Source organism: Phoenix dactylifera, chromosome 16 (assembly GCF_051530095.1).
Source record: "Phoenix dactylifera cultivar Ajwa chromosome 16, Ajwa_hap1_PhDact_Kaust_v1.1, whole genome shotgun sequence".
Taxonomy (NCBI): Eukaryota; Viridiplantae; Streptophyta; class Magnoliopsida; order Arecales; family Arecaceae; genus Phoenix; species Phoenix dactylifera.
The window spans coordinates 3,090,154-3,113,269 of record NC_143205.1 but is presented as its reverse complement, the minus strand read 5'-3'; the positions used below and the strand labels follow the sequence as shown (position 1 = coordinate 3,113,269).

General features: G+C 38.1%; 1 protein-coding gene across 1 annotated transcript; it reads left to right on the top strand.

Annotated features, from left to right (window-relative positions):
• The first annotated feature begins 610 nt into the window (after positions 1-610).
• LOC103722958 (FMN-linked oxidoreductases superfamily protein) lies at positions 611-22,721 on the top strand. The gene is made up of 3 exons (XM_039116392.3): positions 611-1,086; positions 13,378-13,484; positions 21,462-22,721. Exons 1-3 carry the CDS (start codon positions 658-660, stop codon positions 22,207-22,209), a joined length of 1,284 nt encoding a protein of 427 aa, XP_038972320.3. The 5' UTR covers positions 611-657; the 3' UTR covers positions 22,210-22,721.
• The last annotated feature ends 395 nt before the right edge of the window (positions 22,722-23,116 follow it).

Genomic DNA, 23,116 nt, shown 5'->3' with positions numbered 1-23,116 from the left:
GAATTGTATTTCTACCCATTTTTACAATGTATAAGAACAGCTTTTATATAGTACTAGAAGGCTGACGAAGTTTGGTAAGATCGACTAATTTTGGCACAATAAATCAAGATAAAATTTGGTAAGGCCAAGAAGAAGTTGCAGGAACCAACAATTAAGGCAGCGGTAAGTTTCAGCGTGCAAAAAAAAAAAAGAGAGAGAGTTAGAAATGTAATAAAATCTGCTATATCTATTTGACAAGTGTTGCCCTCCATTAAATTTCGACAAAATTAATTCAAAACAACTACGCAACGCAGCTTACTTGCTAGTATTATACAAAAGATAGGAAATGTTGACTATTTTTTTTATTATAAAAAGAAATTTATAGAGATACACTTCCTCGTGGCAGGATTTTTTTTTTTTTTTCCCATAAATGGAATTAAAAGGTAGACAAGTCATGGCAAACATAGTGGGATAAACAGGGATAAACTAAAGATATTTTTGTACCTGTCCTAAATCCGACCCACATTGGCCTTGTCACCTGGTATCGGGTCCAATCCATATCCGTTCTAGTTATCGATTGGTCCCTCCGGTTCCACCAAATTCGCAAGAAGGACTCCAGCTGCCGCAGAGCAACGGTAAGCTATCAAATCGCTGGCGTCCGCCCCGCAAAACCATCGGATGAAGTTTCGGCGCGTGGCGTCCTCTCTTCTCACCCAGCCGAAACCCCACCTCGGGCCCCCTACCCCGCTCCTAAACCCTAGCTCTCCCATGGCTGCCGGCCCTCCCGGGCACGAAGAGGACCCCGACGAGCGCCTCAGCGCCGCCCTCGACCGCAACCTCTCCCTCGCTGCCGACCCCCTGCTCCCCCTGCCGGAGCCTCCCGGGCGCCCGCTGACCGGGCACTCGCACGTCGAGCGAGCCTGGGCCCACTGGCGGAGGCTCGGCGAGCCCAAGCTCGTCGTGGCCCCCATGGTGGACAACTCCGAGCTGCCGTTCCGGATGCTCTGCAGGAAGTACGGCGCCGAGGCCGCCTACACGCCGATGCTGCACTCGCGGATCTTCACGGAGAACGAGAAGTATCGGAAGATGGAGTTCACCACCTGCAAGGTGAGCGCATATCCTCTTTGAATTCGAGTTCAAGATGGCTTCTTTAATCTATGTCAAAGCTTTCGCTAGAAGCGACTCTTCATATGTATTGATTTTTTTTTTCTTCCTTCCAAGTTTGGTCTTTTGATTAATTTTGTTTTAGTGATTCGAGTGATTAGGTTTTCATAGACATACTAAACACTAATTGAACAATCAGAATTAGTCGATTTCTTCTTCTTCTTCTTATTATTATTATTATTCTTGTTAATGATAGATTTCATATCAAGATGCAGCTACAGCTTTTAGGGATCTTGATTTGTGAATTAATGATTCATTTTGGCACTGGAACTTAGTCCTTAAAGACTAAATATGAAGCAAAAGTACATCTAAAAGATTAGTGACTTTCACAAACAAGAACAATTAAACTTTTGTCATGTGGATTCTATGAGTAATGTAGATACAAATAGATTCATGTGGACATCATGCGGGATATCTTAGTTGATTACTTTTCTCGATAGAAAGGCCTCTACTCAGTAAAATTATTTAGGTTCCTTAGATTTCTATCATTGTCTGCCTCAAACAATAATAGATGACTTCCTGGCCCAATTTTGAAGGCATATTAGTAGAGTTAGGAACATTAACTGCTATAAATTAGAACCTTGTTGACCCCCTGGAACTTTTCCTCTCCTTACTAAATTGGAGTACGCTTCCCCCCTGATTTTTCCAAAGAAAGAGGGAAAAAAGAATTAAGGAATTGGGTATTAGGCTCATTTAGATGAAGAACAAGAAAGAATGAAACGAGTTGAAGTTCTACTGTATAAAGTGGTGCACACGTGGAAGAAGATATAAAGTGCTGCACATGTGGAAGGGATGTTGCCTTTCTAAACTATATTTTTCTTTTCCTTCTCCTTATTATTTTTATTCTCATTTTCTCTCTCATTTATTTCTTCTCTCTGTTCATTTTTCTCTCCTGTTGCATCATTTTGCCTCTTCTTGCTCTCAACTTCTCCTGGAACAACTGAACCTTCTAACTATGGACGTAGGCCTTGTTCTTTGTAATGCAATGTTGTGAGTTGTGACCTTTATTTATATTTTTTTGTATCCTTCTTGGCCAAATGCACTTCTATCTTGTATGTTTTGGTGTAACTAAACTCTATGGTGGGGATGCACTATAAAATGTCAAGAAAGAGCAAGAGAGGTGACGACAGAATATTTCCTCATAAGAGCCTTAAACCTGGTACGAAATTTTTCCTAGTGGTAGAAAATGATATTGGAGTTTATCATCGGCTGTATTTTCAATTTTTATTTTTATGGATTCTGTAAATATAACTAGGTTCACATTTTAAGGTTTCATACTTTTATTTAGCATTTCTAGAGGGTTTTTTTCTGAAAGCCAGGAACAGATATCGATATTTAAATTATAAAGTTCATTTTCTGATATCAATTATGTCATAAACTCTGGAATTTGTGGATTGGCATGTCTATCTAAGCATTCTTGTTCCCTTTTCTTTCCCCTTGACATTTTGGTATCTAAATAAGATGGTTGTACCTAGCCACGGAGTTCATTTCACTAAGTTGTCAATCCTTGAATTGTATTGTTGGGTTTCCCAGTGCCCTAGGGCGAAGCGGAAGATACGGGATTATAAAATTTTTTTATAAAACCTATTATATGAAACCCTAATAAGTCAAGATCACCTTAATAGTATAACCAAATAATGTAGAAAATATAATCTTGGTATAGAAGAATACCTATCACGCTATATCCAATATGTCTGAAGATGTCCTAAGGTGCCCAAATGTTCACCCTCCAATGTTGATCCACACAGGAATGGGTTCAAGACTCTAGCTCCACCAAAACTTGATTCTAATTGTTCAATCCTTCCAAAGAATTTAATTGGCTGATTTTCCTTCACTTCCTTCTTCCTTTCTACCTCTAAAACATTCACTAGCCCTCTTGTCCTAAAGAAGACCCTCTTGTCTTGGGTTAGGACAAAAGAGAGAGGCTTGTAAGAAAGAAGGGATAAGGGAGAGAGAAGAAGAGGCTTTTTCTTGGATGATCTTTAGAACCCCAAGGCACCTCCTTATTTATAAGAGATGGAGGGATGCATCATAAAGGGATGCATCCCATCCACACACCTCATCATGCTGAGGCATGTGCCAAGAGAGGCATCCCATCATGATGGGGTGCTAAGGAGAATGGTGTATCAACTTCTTTCTCATATCTCCCTCTTAAATCCTGATGATTCAAGGGCCCAAATGCAGTGAACCAAAGCCAATGGTCCAGATCTAGGTGCCATCTAATGGTCCAGATCAAGGCATCATCATCCAGGGTGCCATCCAATGGTTCAAAAGCAAGATGCCATCATCGATGGTCCAGATTCAGGCGCTGAGCAACGGTCCAGATCTTTCATCCAGAGAGCCATCCAGTGGTCCAGAATAAAGCGCCAACCAGTGGACCAGATCATTCATCCAGGAAGCCATCCAATGGTCCAGATGAAGGCGACAACCAGTGGACCAGATCCTTCATCCAGGGAGCGATCCAATGGTCCAGAAGTGAAGGCCCTATCAAACCCAATTCAATTGGGTTTAACCAACTTAAAGAAAACATTAAACCTAATCAAATCAAGTCTAATTAAAGCCAAATGGGTTTCAACTCTTGGCTAACCCATATTAGGTCATGATTTAATCATATTAGATCAACCTAATCTAAGAATAAGATTCGAATTTAATTTGAATCAGGAGCTAGGGTTTGCAACACGTGCTAGCATGTTCATCTTACAAACATGATTTAATCCAATTAGACCTTTAATCAATTCCCTTGTGTGTGACCCATTGGGTTTCTTATCTTGGCCAGCAGTAGGTGCAGGTGCAAGTTGACCTTACCTGATTAGAATACCTCTAATCCAATTTAGGTTCAATTTAGTGCTAAACCTGACTTAGCAATCAGAACCTTTCTGATGCTTTGATCTAATCAAACTCTTTGATCCGATCAACCCACAAGACAAGATTGACGTCTAGCAACGTATCATGTCTACCCGGAAGATGAGGAATGTATTGGACAAATCCAAACATACCCTTCAGTGGCAAGTTACCATGCAATTCAATCCCTCAGTCATACTACATCCTGAATAAGTGCATGAGTATGGATCAATATCAAACTTAATCACTTATTCATGTCTCTCTCAATCTTTTATATGATAATTCAAACAATGAAACATTAGAAACTCTTTCTAATATTCATTTTGCTTTGATCAAAGGCTTCTTGAATCATCATAAGATTAGAGTAAGTAGGATGTTACCTTCTCTTACTAGAAGTGACTGATTCCTTATTGACCTACTCACAACCTTCGTACAAAATCCACCATATCCAGAATACTGTACACAACGCAATGTCGTGAATGAGGGTAAACCAAAATATAGGTTCAAGTGCACAAGATATCATGGTGATCTCAGGTTTAAGGATCACTTGCACAACTGCCACTATGAGAACCATCTTTTGACAATTAAGTAAGAATCCATAAGATGTTCTCATGGCTGGTCATTTCAGTGAACTCATTCCTCTAATGAGCACCCACATCTTTGTATTAGTGTCTCATACAAGTGATTGTGAGATCAATCACCCTCTATATTGAGCATACATAAGATGTGCCAGTCTTTCAAGTAATATTGATCCCCGACTCAATATACCAATTTGACTGAAAATATTCTAAATTAGGATTTTAGAATTTTAGGTCTCACTGGTATGATGTCATCATAACCCTAAAACCAATGTCCTAATTTATGGGGTTCATCATCCAATAATAAAACAGATAAGCAGCAAATGATGAAACATAATGCCTTTATTGATATATATCGAGTGTCAAAGTACATGATTTGGAGGATTACAAAGAAAAACCCATCAAATGATTGGCTTATAGGGCATATACTCTTTCAATCTCCCACTTGCACTAAAACCAATCGCCCTTATATTTTAATCCCATACAATCGAGGTGACGATTGAATTGCTGTTGTGGTAGAGCTTTAGTAAATGGGTCTGCTATATTGTTCTTTGTGTCTACTCGTTCAATCTTGACGTCTTGTCTTTCGATTATCTCTCGAACAAGGTGGAAGCGTCTCAAAATGTGCTTGGATCTATGATGAGACCTTGGTTCCTTAGCCTGTGCAACAGCTCCAGTGTTATCGTAATAAACTAGGACTGGTCCGGCAATCTCAGGAACTACACCCAGCTCTGTGATGAACTTCTTCATCTAGACTGCTTCCTTAGCAGCTTCACTAACAGCTATGTATTCTGCCTCAGTAGTTGAGTCAGCTACAGTTTGCTGTTTGGAACTTTTCCAACTCACAGCTCCACCATTCAAAGTGAAGATATATCCAGAGATTGACTTGCTATCATCTGGATTAGATTGAAAGCTAGAATCTGAATAGCCTTCTAGTTTCAATTCTGATCCTCCATAAATCAGAAAAACATCTCTAGTCCTTCTCAAGTATTTGAGAATGCTTTTCACAATTTTCCAATGATCCTCCCCGGAATCTGCCTGAAATCTACTTATCATACCCAAGGCATAAGCTACATCAGGCCTGGTACATAACATAGCATACATGATCGACCCTACTGCCGAAGCATAGGGAATAGAACTCATTCTATTCCTCTCTTCAGATGTCTTAGGAGACATCTTCCTAGAGAGTTGTATGCCATGTCCTATGGGTAAGAAACCTTTCTTACTTCCATCCATGCTGAACCTTTTCAGCACATTATCTATGTACCTAGACTGGGACAAACCTAGCATCCTTTTAGATCTATCTTTATAGATCCTTATACCAAGTATGTAGGATGCTTCACCCAAGTCTTTCATGAAAAATTTCTTTGATAGCCAAGTCTTGACCGATTGCATCATTGGAATATCATTTCCAATGACCAATATATCGTCCACATATAATATCAAGAAGATAATAGCACTCCCACTAGTCTTCTTGTACGCACAAAGTTCATCTATATTTTTAATGAAGCCAAACTCTTTGACTATCATGTCAAAATGGATGTTCCAACTCCTAGATGCCTGCTTTAATCTATAAATGGATTTCTTTAGCCTACATACTTGATTTGCTCTCCCTCTTGAGACAAATCCCTCTGGCTGTGTCATATAAACCTCTTTCTCAAGGTGACCATTAAGGGAGGCAGTTTTGACATCCATCTGCTTGATCTCATAATCATAGTATGCAGCTATAGCAAGCATAATCCGAATAGATTTGAGCATAGCTATTGGCGAAAAAGTTTCATCATAATCAATACCTTGTTTTTGCCTGAAACCTTTTGCCACTAGCCTAGCCTTGTAGGTTTCTACTTGGCCATCAGCTCCTATCTTCTTCTTGTATACCCATTTGCACCCTATTGGAATCACTCCCTCAGGTGCATCAACCAAAGTCCACACTTGATTTGTATACATAGAATCTATCTCGGATTTCATGGCGTCCAGCCATCTGTCAGAGTCCCTACTCTTGACAGCTTCTGAATAGGTCAGAGGGTCATCGTTATCAACGATGTGGGCTTCATAATTCTCAATAATAAATCCATACTTCTCAGGTGCATTTCGCACTCTTTCTGACCTTCGGAGAGTAGTGTGTAGTGGCTGTACCTCTTCCATGAGTACATTTGGTTGAGGATTATTATGTGTCTCACCTTGTAAGTCTTGAACTTCATCAAGTTCAATTCTTCCATCCTTGCTCTTTTCTAAGAAAAACTCTTTTTCCAAGAAAGTGGCATGCCTAGCAACAAATACCTTTTGTTCGGTAGGATCATAGAAGATATATCCTAAACTGTCTTTAGGATAACCTACAAATATACATTTGTCCGATCTAGCACTTAGCTTATGTCCAAAATTTCTTTTGACATAAGCATGACAACCCCATATCTTAAGATACTTAAGATTAGGTTTCTTTCCTTTCTATATCTCATATGGAGTGCTAGATACAGACTTAGATGGTACTCTATTTAATACTAATGCAGCAGTTTCTAGGGCATGTCCCCAGAAGGAAATTGGAAGATTTGTGAAGCACATCATGGACCGTACCATATCAAATAAGGTACGATTCCTCCTTTCAGCTACACCATTTAATTGTGGCGTATATGGAGGTGTCCATTCAGAGAGTATACCCTTTAATTTAAGATAGTCTAAAAATTCACTAGAAAGGTATTCTCCTCCTCGATCAGATCGAAGGATTTTAATACACTTTCCAGTTTGTTTTTCGACCATACTTTGATACTCTTTAAATTTATCAAAGGCTTCGGATTTATGTTTCATTAGATACACAAAACTGAACCTTGATAAGTCATCAGTAAATGTGATGAAGTAAGAGTATCCACCTCTAGCTGGAGTTGACATAGGACCGCACACATCAGTGTGTACGAGTTCTAACAACTCACTTGCCCTTTCTTCATGTCCCGAGAATGGAGACTTGGTCATTTTACCCATAAGACAGGATTCACAAGTTCCTAATGATTCAAAATCATAAGGGTCAAAAAATTTATCTTTATACAACTTGTGTAACCTTGTCTCACTAATATGACCTAATCGGTAATGCCAGAGGAGGGTATTATTAATATTCTCTCTTTTTCGTTTATTATCTTTGCCAATATGAAACATAACATTATTAAGACATAATACTAAAAGACCATTTTCCATAGTGCCATGACAATAATACTCATTAGATAAAGAAATAGAGCAACCATTGCTCTTTCCATTTATTTCGAATCCTTTCTTAAGCAACAAAGGAATTGAAATTACATTTCTAATGATTTTTAGCATAAAATAACATTCTTCTAGCTTCAAGAACTTTCCGAAGGGTAGCTCCAGTATGTAGGTGCCAACAGCTTCAGCCTGGATGGATTCTTCTCCAGCGCCATATAGCTCGAAGTCACCTTTCTTCAGACTTCTAATTTTCTGCAGTTCATGCAAAGATTTGCATATGTGAGAACCACAACCGGTATCCAATACCCATGAATTAGAATCAGAAGAACTTAATGTCATATTGGCATGTAATAAAAACATACCTTTTGATGCAACACTTGCATCAGGCTTCACACTTGCAAGAAAGCTCTTGCAGTTCCTTTTCCAATGCCCTGTCTTGCCGCAGTGGAAACAGGTACCGGGTCCAGAGATTTTCTTTCCCTTCTTCTTTTTGATGCGACTCTTAGGGTTTAGTTTTTTCTTTGAACCCTTGTTGCCCGACTTCTTCTTTGAGCTCTCACCAACAAGAAGGATCGGACCCTTGTCCTTCTTGATGTGAGACTCTGCTGTTTTCAACATATTTAGAAGCTCAGGCAGGGAGGAATTCAGTTTGTTCATGTGATAATTCACAACAAACTGCGAGAATAAGTCGGGTAGTGATTGCAGGATCAAATCCTGACTGAGCTCACTGTCCATAGCAAAGCCAAGTTGACTCAATCGAGTGATCAAGTCTATAACCTTTAAACAATGGTCTTGCACAGACGATCCCTCGATCATTCTAGCATGGAACAACTGCTTAGATATCTCATATCTAGCAGTTCTGCTCTGCTCACCATATAACTCCTTCAAGTTAAGGAGTATGGAGTGAGTATCCATGCTATCATGCTGCCTCTGCAATTCATTATTCATAGAAGCAAGCATGATACATTTGACAGTCAAACTGTCATTTTTCCACATACGATATGTGGCCAATTCTTCCTCAGTTGCATCTTCCCCTGGTGACCCTAGGTCAGGGGTTTCAAGAATGTAGGAAAGTTTTTCTTGTGTGAGAACAATCTTTAAATTCCTCAACCAGTTAACATAGTTGGGACCAGTCAATTTGTTTGTATCTAAGATACCTCTAAGTGAGAGTGAAGATGCCATTTATGCAGAATTAATCTATAATTACAAAGAACACTAATATAAGCAGACCAATCATGATGACATGTATTCAATCAGACAAGGACTTTTATCTAATTGTTACTCCCACTATTTTTATCGAATATCATAACCTTCAAGTATGATGAACGAGAAAATACTAATTTTCTTAGTGGGATTGAGATCCAAATTCCTTATAAAAGATCTTGTGGGAATCACAACAAGCCCTTATAAGTTCAAAGGTAGGAAACTCTTTCCAATTGCATCACATGCAATTTCCAACTTTATTCTGTCCTCTAGCACACATATAGTCTTGTGGGAATCACAACAAACTATTGTGTCTAGTTAAGTCAAACCCTTCATTTTTATACAGTCATATTTGAATAATGCTGCCCTTATGGGAATCACAACAAGGCAACATATTAAAATATGCCATATGCATCATATGCACCAAGATATTACAATATCAATCCCTAATACTAGCCTTGTGGGAATCACAACAAGCTAGCGTAGATATTGACATAATAATATCTAAGCATGAAGGAAGGACCTTTATAGTGTTATATCAGCAATTAGCTTTTTCATGGAGGTCAATCAAATAGTTGGCCAGGTAAGCAGATGGGAGGCTCTCCTTACTTAGTAAGGTCCTAATTAAATAACCACCTGTAGCCTCTTTTCTAGACACCAACTTAGTCAATTGATTCAGAATGGCTCAGCTTAAAGCAATTAACACTACGACTTAATTATGAATTTAGTGAGGGCTTTCAAATAGTAGTATCTTACTAACATTAAGCTCAACCATAAAGGACAATCAAATAATTGGCCAGGAAAGCAGGTGGGAGGCACCCCTCACTCAGAGAGTGAGGTCCTAATTAAGTAACCACGTGTGGCTTCCTTCCTAGACACCAACTGAGTCGATTGTTCCAGAATGGGTCAGCCCAAAGTTTTCATACTACTATATTGGTCTCATTGCACATTCTATAATTTAGCACTAACAATTATACTGTACTACAACATGTATATAACATTATCTCATGGCATAAACTAATCATGCATACAAACAATCTAGCTATCTCATAGCATCAGGATAATAGCATGTATTATCATTTGGTTAAAAGGATTAAGGGTGGCTCTGATACCACTGTTGGGTTTCCCAGTGCCCTAGGGCGCAGCGGAAGATACGAGATTATAAAATTTTTTTATAAAACCTATTATATGAAACCCTAATAAGCCAAGATCACCTTAATAGTATGACCAAATAATGTAGAAAATATAATCTTGGCATAGAAGAATACCTATCACGCTATATCCAATATGTCTGAAGATGTCCTAAGGTGCCCAAATGTTCACCCTCCAATGTTGATCCACGCAGGAATGGGTTCAAGACTCTAGCTCCACCAAAACTTGATTCTAATTGTTCAATCCTTCCAAAGGATTTAATTGGCTGATTTTTCTTCATTTCCTTCTTCCTTTCTACCTCTAAAACATTCACTAGCCCTCTTGTCCTAAAAAAGACCCTCTTGTCTTGGGTTAGGACAAAAGAGAGAGGCTTGTAAGAAAGAAGGGATAAGAGAGAGAGAAGAAGAGGCTTTTTCTTGGATGATCTTTAGAACCCCAAGGCACCTCCTTATTTATAAGAGATGGAGGGATGCATCATAAAGGGATGCATCCCATCCACACACCTCATCATAATGAGGCATGTGCCAAGAGAGGCATCCCATCATGATGAGGTGCTAAAGAGAAGGGTGTATCAACTTCTTTCTCATATCTTCCTCTTAAATCCTGATGATCCAAGAGCCCAAATGCAGTGAACCAAAGCCAATGGTCCAGATCTAGATGCCATCTAATGGTCCAAATCAAGGCATCATCATCCAGGGTGCCATCCAATGGTCCAAAAGAAAGATGCCATCACTGATGGTCCAGATTCAGGCGCTGAGCAACGGTCCAGATCTTTCATCCAGAGAGCCATCCAGTGGTCCAGAATAAAGCGCCAACTAGTGGACCAGATCCTTCATCCAGGAAGCCATCCAATGGTCCAGATGAAGGCGCCAACCAGTGGACCAGATCCTTCATCCAGGGAGCGATCCAATGGTCCAGAAGTGAAGGCCCTATCAAACCCAATCCAATTGGGTTTAACCAACTTAAAGAAAACATTAAACCTAATCAAATCAGGTCTAATTAAAGCCAAATGGGTTTCAACTCTTGGCTAACCCATATTAGGTCATGATTTAATCATATTAGATCAACCTAATCTAAGAATCAGATTCGAATTTAATTTAAATCAGGAGCTAGGGTTTGCAACACGTGCTAGCATGTTCATCTTGCAAACATGATCTAATCCAATTAGACCCTTGATCAATTCCCTTGTGTGTGACCCATTGGGTTCCTTATCTTAGCCAGCAGTAGGTGCAGGTGCAAGTTGACCTAACCTGATTAGAATACCTCTAATCCAATTTAGGTTCAATTTAGTGCTAAACCTGACTTAGCAATCAGAACCTTTCTGATGCTTTGATCTAATCAAACTCTTTGATCCGATCAACCCACAAGACAAGATTGACGTCTAGCAACGTATCATGTCTACCCGGAAGATGAGGAATGTATTGGACAAATCCAAACATACCCTTCAGTGGCAAGTTACCGTGCAATTCAATCCCTCAGTCATACTACATCCTGAATAAGTGCATGAGTATGGATCAATATCAAACTCAATCACTTATTCATGTCTCTCTCAATCTTTTATATGATAATTCAAATAATGAAACATTAGAAACTCTTTCTAATATTCATTTTGCTTTGATCAAAGGCTTCTTGAATCATCATAAGATTAGAGTAAGTAGGATGTTACCTTCTCTTACTAGAAGTGACTGATTCCTTATTGACCTACTCACAACCTTCGTACAAAATCCACTATATCCAGAATACCCCGTACATAACGCAATGTCGTGAATGAGGGTAAACCAAAATATAGGTTCAAGTGCACAAGGTACCATGGTGATCTCAGGTCTAAGGATCACTTGCACAACTCCCACTATGAGAACCATCTTTTGACAATTAAGTAAGAATCTATAAGATGTTCTCATGGCTGGTCATTTCAGTGAACTCATTCCCTTAATGAGCACCCACATCTTTGTATTAGTGTCTCACACAAGTGATTGTGAGATCAATCACCCTCTACATTGAGCATACATAAGATGTGCCAGTCTTTCAAGTAATATTGATCCCTGACTCAATATACCAATTTGACTGGGAATATTCTAAATTAGGATTTTAGAATTTTAGGTCTCACTGGCATGATGTCATCATAACCCTAAAACCAATGTTCTAATTTATGGGGTTCATCATCCAATAATAAAACAGATAAGCAGTAAATGATGAAACACAATGCCTTTATTGATATATATCGAGCGTCAAAGTACATGATTTGGAGGATTACAAAGAGAAACCCATCAAATGATTGGCTTATAGGGCATCTACTCTTTCATGTATTTTGTGAAATTAAGGTGATTTTAGTTTTTTCTTTCAATTATTTAGTCATTTAGATGGTTAACATTTGTTCTATTTTCATCAATAGGTCAATTTGTTTTGAGGGTCGAGTCCTTTGTAAAGACAGATATGTTGATTTGTAATGGATTTCAATTGATAAATGACACGTTATTTTATCTTTATTTTGTTCGCTTTATGTGATTTTAAGCTTGTTTATGGTTGATTTCATTTTATAAATAACAAGGCCATGAACCCTGCTGAAGAATAAGGTGCAACTATTATCCTTTTCAGGAATAGGGATATGATGCTTTTAAGTGTCCCTTTCATATATCCATTACCAGACCTAAATTAAGAAAAATCACCATTTGTTCTCCTTGTTAAATCATTATCTAGTGAAACAGCTGGTTAAATCATTCATTACTTTCTTCAGCATCATTTTTCTTCCTCCATTAGTTAGTTCCTTCTACCTAGAATACTCAAAATATCTATGCCAGAGCTAAGCTTGAAATGGTTGATTGATGGAGTTCATCTTGTCTAAAAGGTTGCAACTGGACAATTATACAAGATATTTTTTACCTGAAGATTTATGTACGAGATCTTGTTTTAAAGACTACCACTGGAAAAATATGCATGAGATTTTATACCTGAAGATGTATGTATGCCATATCTGTATTTTACAATTCTAAAGGAAGCACAGTGAAGTCAGTGATTGGAAGCCTAAACACATTTCTGCTCTATATGATTTCATATTTCATCTTTCAGCCCTAACTAGGAAGCTTAAAGTTCAAAAAATAATTTCATGAACATTGGATATCATTTATATCGATGTACACGGCTATTTCTTCACATTCTCTGTTTCAGTTTTGCATTATTCCACACATAAAATTAGACCAATATTTATTAGGGAATTGTGAATAATATAAGACGGTAACCTGAAGACTGAGGACAATGTTTGATCTGACGACAGGAGGATCGTCCGCTATTTGTCCAGTTTTGTGCAAATGATCCTGACATTTTGTTGGAAGCAGCAAAAACAGTGGAGCCCTACTGTGATTATGTGGACATAAATCTAGGGTAATTCTTAAGTTCTTTATTCTACTCTCAAGCATTTAGAAACCAAGGTAGCATCTGTAACATATGATTAAAAAATAAAAAAGAGTATGACATTATTAATAAAAAATATCAGCTATAAAATACTGTAACATTTCTGCATGGTGCAATAAAATTGGTTAAACATCTTTTCCTAGTTTAGGATATATATAATGTGATTGAGCTCCAATCCTAGCTGATTGGCCAACCTAAATAAGGTCTTAATGACTTTATCTGCTACCAAAAAGATGATATTTCTTACTACCCATAATGCACTAAGTAATCTTAGTGAAATTTGACTCAAATTTAGGAATTCCTGCAGATGTTTATGGTGACAATAAGATGGACATGATGCTGTAACTTTTAACTTTTAACTTTTAATGGCTTTGACTTTAGAAAGAAACTAGTTGCTGTAAGAATGCTCAACTGCTCTTCTGCAACACTGCCATTTAATTTGAAGAAACTGAAGGTTTCAAGTGCTCTGAACAGACTTTATTTATTTATTTATTTATAGATGGATGCGATTGTAAGAGTGTTTGTTAATCCAACAAATTTTCTTTTGCTGAAGGTCACTGGACTTAAATAGAAGACAACTAATTATCAGGAACTTTACCTTTTCTTCACTCAAAATGCTTTGTTCAATACTAATAGTTGATGTGGCAGATTGCAATTTAATTGATTCTCCAAAGGTTCGAAAAACCGGTACCAATAATTGTGTCAATATGTAACCAGTTTGGCATGGTACGGTCTGTGCTGTATGATATGTATCCTGAACCAACATAGGCTACTGGCACTTTTTTCTCACTCCTAGTGGACTTAAATAGAAGACAACTAATTATTAGGAATTTACTTTTTCTTCACTCAAAATGCTTTGTTCAATACTAATAGTTGATGTGGTAGATTGCAATTTTATTGATTCTCTAAAGGTTCGAAAAACCGGTACCAATAATCGTATCAATATGTTACCTGTTTGGCATGGTACGGTCCGTATTGTAAGATATGTATCTTGAGCCAACATAGGCTACTAATGCATTTTTCTCACTCCCATCAATGTTATCGCCCGAAACATGGTGATACAGGTTCGTACTAGGCATTATGGCTTTGCTCTGTTCAGACTATTATGGACTGGTTTGGCTCATATACTGAACCGAACCCCAGTAATGTGCTGGTATCTTACAGGTACGGTACAGTATGTTCGGAATGGGATGGTATGGCTTAGTACGGGCAGACCTTAATTCTCCCTTTATTGGCAAGAAACTACTTTACAACTGAAGCATGGTCATTTCCTCAAGCAAACCTAGTAAACAAAACATTTCATTTGGCAATGAGGATGCTGTTCATAGTTTCCATTTTCACATAACCGGCAAGCTGCAGGTCATAGACTTAACTCTCTTTAATATATTGTTGCTGAAGCATTTTTAACACATTATGGCCATATTTGGATGCCCTGGTATGATTTGACCATAGGATAGGGTACTTGTTATTGATTTGATGATCATAGGGCTAGGGAGCTGTGTATAGAAAGGAATTGGTTAAAAGACATACCTTTCCTGGTCAGATTAAAGATCAAGCGAAAGAAGAGTGGGCGATCCAGTTATTCCTGGAGGCTCTGGAGTTTTATAGGATGTAATCATGTTAGTAGACAATATACAGTAGGGCAAGAATTAAAAGCAAGGTCCTGCTGGTCTGAAACAATTGGAATATAGAAGATAACTGGTGGTAATGATGGCAATCTTGGGTTAAGAATTTAATGGTATTAAAAATATAACTATATGGAAATGCAACAAGATGCAATAAGGTCTCTTGTTCTGGTTTATGCAGAGGCATTGATCAATGCTCGTATCTGGGTTCAGATCTATACCTATACCATTCAGGCAGCAAGTAAAGTAGGAATTTAGAAAGAAGGCAATAAGAAAAAAAAGAAAGAAAGGATATGAGAGAGAGAGAGAGGAAGAACTGTACTCCTTTTCTTTCATCCAAACAACCATATTGCATTTCAAGAACAAGTTGATCAGGAAAATTCATTCAAGTCTGAATAGTTTTTAACCCTGGAGGTGAATGGCATTGGTATGAAAGTTGTCAGCCTACAACTCAAATTCTCTCTGATACCAAAAGTAATCTAGGATACTTATAGTGGGTAACCAAGTATTCTGATTTTGTTTAGGATGAGTTCATGAAAGGAGGAAAAAAGGAGCCAAAGGTATGCAACTAACCACTAACCAAAAACGAGGGACTATGAAGGCATTTAACAATGAAAAAACAATAGAAAGATTGTGAACTTGAGTTCTAGTGCAACGAAAGCAGATGATGCAGTTGTCCAAGTCAAAAGCTTTCGAATGACTTGTGAGTTTGTTAATTGATTGCTTTAGTTGACTTAATTGAGTGTTAAATAGTCAAATGAGTGAGTCCTATGAATCTTGACTTTATTATTTCAACAATTGGTTGGATCTATGTGATTTTCAATTAATTTTGTTTTTTAGCTATTAACTCACTTGCTTGGGCATTAAACAATAGCTATATTATTTTATGTTTACTTGGTCAATAAATCACCATGGTTAATAAGTTACATAGGGGAGTAGTACTAGTTGACCTGTAATTAGGTTATAAGCAGAAAAGCATTTTGGACATGAGCAACTTTGAGATTATCTATAAACAATATCTGCCTCCATAGGAATGTACTATAATAATGATTATTCATTGTTGAAGAATAAAAGAAGCTTTTTCCTTTTGGAGTTTTCTTTTGTGTAATGTGAGGTCAGGCTTGAGCCATCAGAATAAATATAATTATCTTTCTCTTTTTTTCATTTTACTCGTGATGCTAGGCCAACTGTGGGGCTCTCCTGAGTAAGTTTGGGTTACCACATATCTTCTTTTGATAGTCTTCTTCTATGTTCCCTATAACTCTTCTTCTATGTTTAAATCTCTCTCCTTTAGCCTACTATAGCCACCAACCTCAAATCCCAGCATCTGGCCTTTATACCTTGAACCCTTATCTATTTCTTTACCCTTTTCCTTCGCTGCAACCAAAACTGGCCCCTTCCATCCATTCAAAGACCATCCAAACCCTAAATTGTAAGTCATTTTGTGACTCTTTAGGACAATAGCCTTGTTTAAGCACTTCTTCTTGCTTGGTCCAATTTCAATACACCTCCTAGCTAACATACATCAATAGCGAGCCAATCATTATTCTTCACCTAGTTTGTTGTCCACTCTTATGTCGGGAACAAATATCCATTGGGTACGTCAATCCTAGTCATCTTGAATCATCCAAATAACAAGGACCAGAGAGGTCCCATTTTTCCTATATCTAATAGAAGCACAGAGAAGCATACAGCGAGGCTAAACACATACCTAAACAACATACCAAAGATGCACATAGCTAAACACAATAAAAACCACAGCTTCCCACCAATCTAACCATAGCATACAACCAGTCCAAGTGTAGCTGAACTATGACATACTTCGAACATTGGGGCCATCCAAATTGGACGACATCACGCTCATAGATTAGGCATGAAAAGATGCACGTCACCAACATAAACAAAAATAATAATAATAATACACAAAATAGAATGGACATTTTAGTATTTTTATCGAGATTATCTGTAATAAAAAGGTAGAGGAGGTAATAAAATTAGGGTCTCTAACACATACAAGTTGATCATATGGGTATCGAGATTGATGAAAGAAGTGGAATTACATTAAGCTAAAATGAAGGTGTATTCAAATTAATGCTGGTGAAGTGGCCTTTGGATAGTGGAAGCAAGTAACGAAGGGCAAGCATTAACCAGATATTGGATTACTTGAGAATCATTACAACAATGCCATGTAGCCTATTAGAGCAATTGAGAGATGCTAGGATAGATTGGCGTGGTCACTTAGTGTTAAGAAAATGCTGGTAGCCTTGTATAGTGGTTGGGGCTTGCTTTATCTGGCATGGTTAGCAATTGATGGAAGGTAAAACTTGCTAAAGGTGGTTGTGGTCAACGAAATAGAGTGGTGAGGGTTAGGTTTTCTTTTTTAAACCCTAACTCCTAGAATTGAGCTTGAGGACAACCGAGTGGTAGCGGTTCTTAATGGGCTCAATTAGGTGTGAGGGTTGAAGGAGTGGGGAATCAATTGTGGTGGGGGAGGAGGGTGTCAAGCTAAAAGTGAAAGCTTTTTTCTTTGATGCCTCATGGACAAAAAGGGAGCAGAGAAGTGGGTTCAATGTGCTCCACTATGACCTTTAGAATTTCTGTCGTGGGTATTTTGGCATTGATCAGGATAAATGTGTTCTAGCATTGAAATGATGTTCTGGTGCTTTGAACCCCCTCTGTTTCCTTCTCAATATTCGTTTCATTTTTAGTCATGTTTCATTATAAATTTTAATTTTTAAGTATTTCTTGTCAATTAGGTGGATCAATTGGACATGACTTTTGTTTCAGTGGTGGTCTTATCTCAAACGGTTATATTGGACCAATTGTCTAGAAAGGATTTTGATTGGGTTATTATAGTGGCAATACTAACAATGGAAAATTTTGAACGACACTTCTATACTAATGTTTGCTATCGGGTCATCATCAGCTTTGACAATTAGATTAGGTTGTAACTCACCTTCAGCATATGAAAAATTGTTGGTAGAGTATTGACAATGCTTTCAACTTTTATTACTTGCTTATGCGTAGGAACTATAGAGTTGGGATCCCTAAATAAATTTATTTGTTGCTGGTGATCTATTTAGGTTAGTGGTACCCATAACTTATCTAGTATTGCCCCATATTTACCTTTTTCGATTGAAAACATTAAACATAGGCCAACTCCAAATGTTCCAAATGCAATATGTCATTCCCCTACTATGTGGATTTTGAAATTTTTTGATTAAGAAATGACCTGGAAAATGAGGTTGGTGGAAGTTAAAAGGTCGTTGGGTGTTCTTGTCATGTTTATTTGGCACTCATTATTTCTTTATTTTGTTTCACTACTAAAATTGCATGTGCAAATGCATGTTGAGATGAAACACCAATTTATATTAAAATTGTTTTTAGTTTTTTTAAACTATAGAAGCTCTAGAACAACTATTGAGTTGCCTTAATAGTTTTTGGTGAATCTATTGGACATTTTTAATTGGATATGAAAGAAATATGGTATTTAAGTTAGGCAAATTTATGAGCTATTTTGAGTAGGGTCAACTGGCAGGATTAATATGTCTATTTCACATTTCAATCAGATATTAGTTCCATGAAAATAAGGTCATTTTTCACATTTTTTTCATTCTTTCATTCTTGAAAGTTCCTTGCCTATCATATTCATGATTAGAATGCATTTTAGGTCTACTACTAAGTGAAATTTGAAAATTTGCACTAGAAAAAAAGTGGTATGGACTTTCATTGAATTTGGTTTACTAAAGTTATAACCTTTTGTTTCATTACTTGATAAAACTGAAAGTTCATGAAATATAACTTTCCGTGATTAGTAGTGATATGCAATTATTGTACAGCAACGATAAGTAATGACATCTAAAGGAAAGGAAAAAAAATTCAAATTCTGATTCAAGTCCTAATGTAATCTAAAAGTATGGGGAAGAATGGAAGATTTTGGTAATAAAAACTATCACACCTTCTTCATGTTATAAAGAAAGAAAGATTTAATCATTTGGTTGCCTTATTTGTAAGGCACTCTTTGTCACTCTAGGAATTTGGTTAAGAAACATGTTCGAGTTTATAATATTTTTTAGAGAAAGATGTGCAGGTTTATAATGGCTCAAAGGTTGGTGCTACTTTTGTAAAAATTATGTGATTCTCATGATAGGCTTGTAAATTGTTGGCCAAAGTTGAAGATATATGCTGGGGCAATATTGTTTTGCTTAAGGTTCACTCTGGTGGTATATTAAAATAAAATATCTATTCAAATTCTAACCATTCATCTAGTGCGAGCTTTACAATGTGAATAACCCCAAACAACAGCACAAAAATAAAAGAAATGGAAAGGAAAAAAATCCGTCACATACTATGTTAGATCCATTGCCCAAAAACCAATAGCTAAAGAAATTGAAGTTTTCTTATCAGTCTTTTTGTTGGTGTTTATAGGATAGAGGGCAACGGGCTGCCAATATGGTTGCAGTAGATGAGTCCAGCTAGACTTGGGCCAAAGGCCTGCCTTGGGCTTGGGCTGAAGGCCTAAAGAATTGCAGAGAGAACTAGAGTTGAACTGGGATTCCTAGACATGAGATTAGTAGAGATAGAGAAGATTTTGAATTGAAACAGGAGTCTTATATGTTGATTTGGGAAAGAGGGGCAGATCGACAGATCGTGAGTAGTGAACACTTGAGCTGGGACTCAAGTCTAGGATATGGCCATGTTCTATTGGATAAGTTTTGTAATAAAGTTCAAAGAGAAAGGAAAATGAGCATAACTTCAATAGGATAAGTTTTGTATACAAAGTGTGGATTGACAGATCTCAAATAAACTTAATTTTCACATCTAATAAGTTCAGAATACCAGGAAAATAAGATATAATGAAAAAACTACAAGTGAGCCTTTTTCATCTCTAATGCAGTTCCTTGGCTTTACCTGCACAAAAGATGTCCAAACTCTAACCTTCGTTTGAAAGCTTGATGGCACTACATCATACTGTTCATAGTTTTTAAATTACTGTACAGTTTTCTGTTTATTTCTGAAACATCTAATCGACTGCAAGGTTGCAACGTAGAACTCCTACAATCTAGGAAAGAGCTTGTTGCCCTCCTCACCTGATTTCATTTTAGATTCTCTCCATCCTTCACCTTAAGATAGTTATCTTCCTCTAATTCTGACCAATAATTTGCCCTCCTTCACCTTTTGTTTGACTGGTTCCATAGCATATCTAACATTTAAATAAATCTCATTTCAACTCTTTCGAAGCTATTAACAAAATGCTGCAGGGTTCTTTGCATTTCTTGAATCATCTAGCCTTATGAGCCTCCTCCTCCTATATCCTGTTCTTTTTCATAAGATGGTAGTGATCTATTTTCTACAATACTGGCACCGTGGACCTCTTTAATCAGCATGGCATGTAGTTTACAGATGCACATGCAATATAAGGGAATAGCTTCCTGTCTTCATTGAATAGTGGCATAACCTTCTTTTCCTTTGTTTGTTACTTTTCATTTTAGAGTTGAGGTTATTCTATGTTCTCTACATGATTTGCCATACCGGTATCGGGGATTGTACTGGCCGGCTGTCGGTTTGATATAGTATAGATTTGTACTGTACTAAGCCGGGATGCACCAGAGATGAAGGATTGGGAGAAGAGGAGGGGGGGGGGGGAAGAAAACCCTAACGCTAACCTTAGGAGGAGGAGAACAGGAGTGGGGAGAGAAGATGAAGGGGAGAAAGAGGGAGAGGGAGAGTGGGGGAAGGAGGAGGAAGAAAGAGAGAGGCGTACAAGGCATTGGTGTCGATCAAGTGCATCGGCATTGGCTTCAGTGACAATTGATGGTGATGGCATGAGCATTGGGTATTGATGGAACCTCCAGTGACAACATAGTAGGGCTTCGAAGCTCCGGTTTATGGGGAAAGGATAGAGAAAATGAAGCCACCAAGGTATTGGGTAGGCCTTTGGGGGTGGGGGGTCATGACCGGCTACATAATCCTGGTCCTTGGCCGGTTTGGTTCGGTATAGCCCAAACCGTCTAGTTTGGGATAGTTTGGCGAGCCCTAGTTCTGTATTTATTCTTTACCAGTGTGGACTTCATTGAAACCATTTATATTTGCAGATCTGATTGAGCACACGAAATAGAATCTGATCAGAGTGAACTAGATCTATCGTTTCAAAATTAGCTTATATTGATGGTGGAAGCTGTTTTATTTTTTGGTCTCTGTCAGGGAGTCATAATTCATCAATTCTAAAGAAACTACGTGAACGTCAAATGGCATGTTCCTTGGTGTTTACTTTATTTGATTTTGACCTACTAGTGACATTTATCACCTTTATAACTTGCAGGTGCCCACAGCGGATTGCTAGGCGAGGGAACTATGGGGCTTTCCTCATGGATAACCTCCCTTTAGTAAAATCCCTAGTGGAGAAGTTGTCGCTGAACCTTTGTGTTCCAGTTTCATGTAAGATCCGAATATTCCCACGCCTGCAAGACACCATAGCATATGCAAGGATGCTTGAAGATGCTGGTTGCTCTCTCCTGGCTGTTCATGGCCGTAGTAGAGATGAAAAGGATGGGAAGAAATTCCGAGCTGATTGGAATGCCATCAAGGCTGTAAAAGATGCTCTTAAGATACCTGTCCTTGCAAATGGAAACATACGTCACATGGGAGATGTTCGTAGCTGTTTGGACAACACAGGTGCTGATGGTGTGCTCTCAGCTGAGTCTCTTCTTGAAAATCCAGCACTTTTTTCTGGACTCCAAACATTGGAATGGAGAGAAGATGATGATGAAAGCATGAATGATGTGGGATTAGACCAGGCAGAACTAGTGGTAGAGTATTTGAAGCTATGTGAGCAATATCCTGTACCGTGGAGAATGATTCGCTCTCACGTGCACAAGATGTTAGGGGATTGGTTTGCTATCCATCCAGAAGTGAGAGAGGAACTCAATGCTCAATCAAAACTCACCTTTGAGTGGCTTCATGATATGGTGAAGAGACTTAGAGAACTAGGTGGAAGAATTCCACTGTATGGAAAGGGTAATGTTGCTGGGAGAACTATGGTTAATGGAGTTGCTGCAAGCAATTCTTGATTACTCTAATTTTTTGGAAATCAAACATGACTTGGTATACAGTTTTGTGTGCATCAAGAATATGTATGACAGTATGACAATAGATTGGTTGTGGATCGCCGGAACACATGCGGCAGATGGGACCCATAGAAAATGCAGCGGTGCTTTTGACCATATGCAGTGACCAATTTTTTCTTCAGCAAGACAAAAATGTCTAATTTTCTATCATTCATCTGTAATGTCTTTTTCTTTTTCATTAATTTTAAATGATCAGTTAGCTATTGTATTGGTTGAGAGTGGCTTTTTGGCAGGAGGTTATATGTATTATTTGTCCAACCAACATATACGGAGTTGCACTATCAAGCTATTTAACTTGATCCTTGGAATGTGTGCAAAACTGCGGTAGAGAGACAAGTTTATGGAATGATACTGCAATCCACCGAATGTTGAAGTCATGCCTGTAGCTGGAGGAAATTGTGCCTGTTCTAACATTTGAAATGTGCTAATTGACGATTCTGCACTGTTTTGCCATATTTGTTTAGTGTCCCTTCTTTTAACCTCAGCATCTTGCTCTTTACATTAGTGTCCCTTCTTTTAACCTCCAATATATTTGCTCTCCGATGCTATTATACCGTTTGCACCGCTGAAGGCCATGGAACGGCTACTTAGGGGTTTTATTTGAAGCCATCGCATTGGAGCGAGGGGTGTGCATTTGCTTGCTTGGGACGTGATCTGTCATCCAGCGGGTAGGGGTGGCTATGGGATTTACTCCTTGCTCGAGCAACAAGAGGTCCTTGTGACTAGACATGCTACTAGGTTTCTTTTTGAGCCAGGTAGTCTGTAGAGTTCTTTAATGAGGGCCAAGTATGAGGCTCCGATCGAGGTGTCCTCATGCTTTGGTCGGTGTAACTCCTTTATCTGGCGAGAG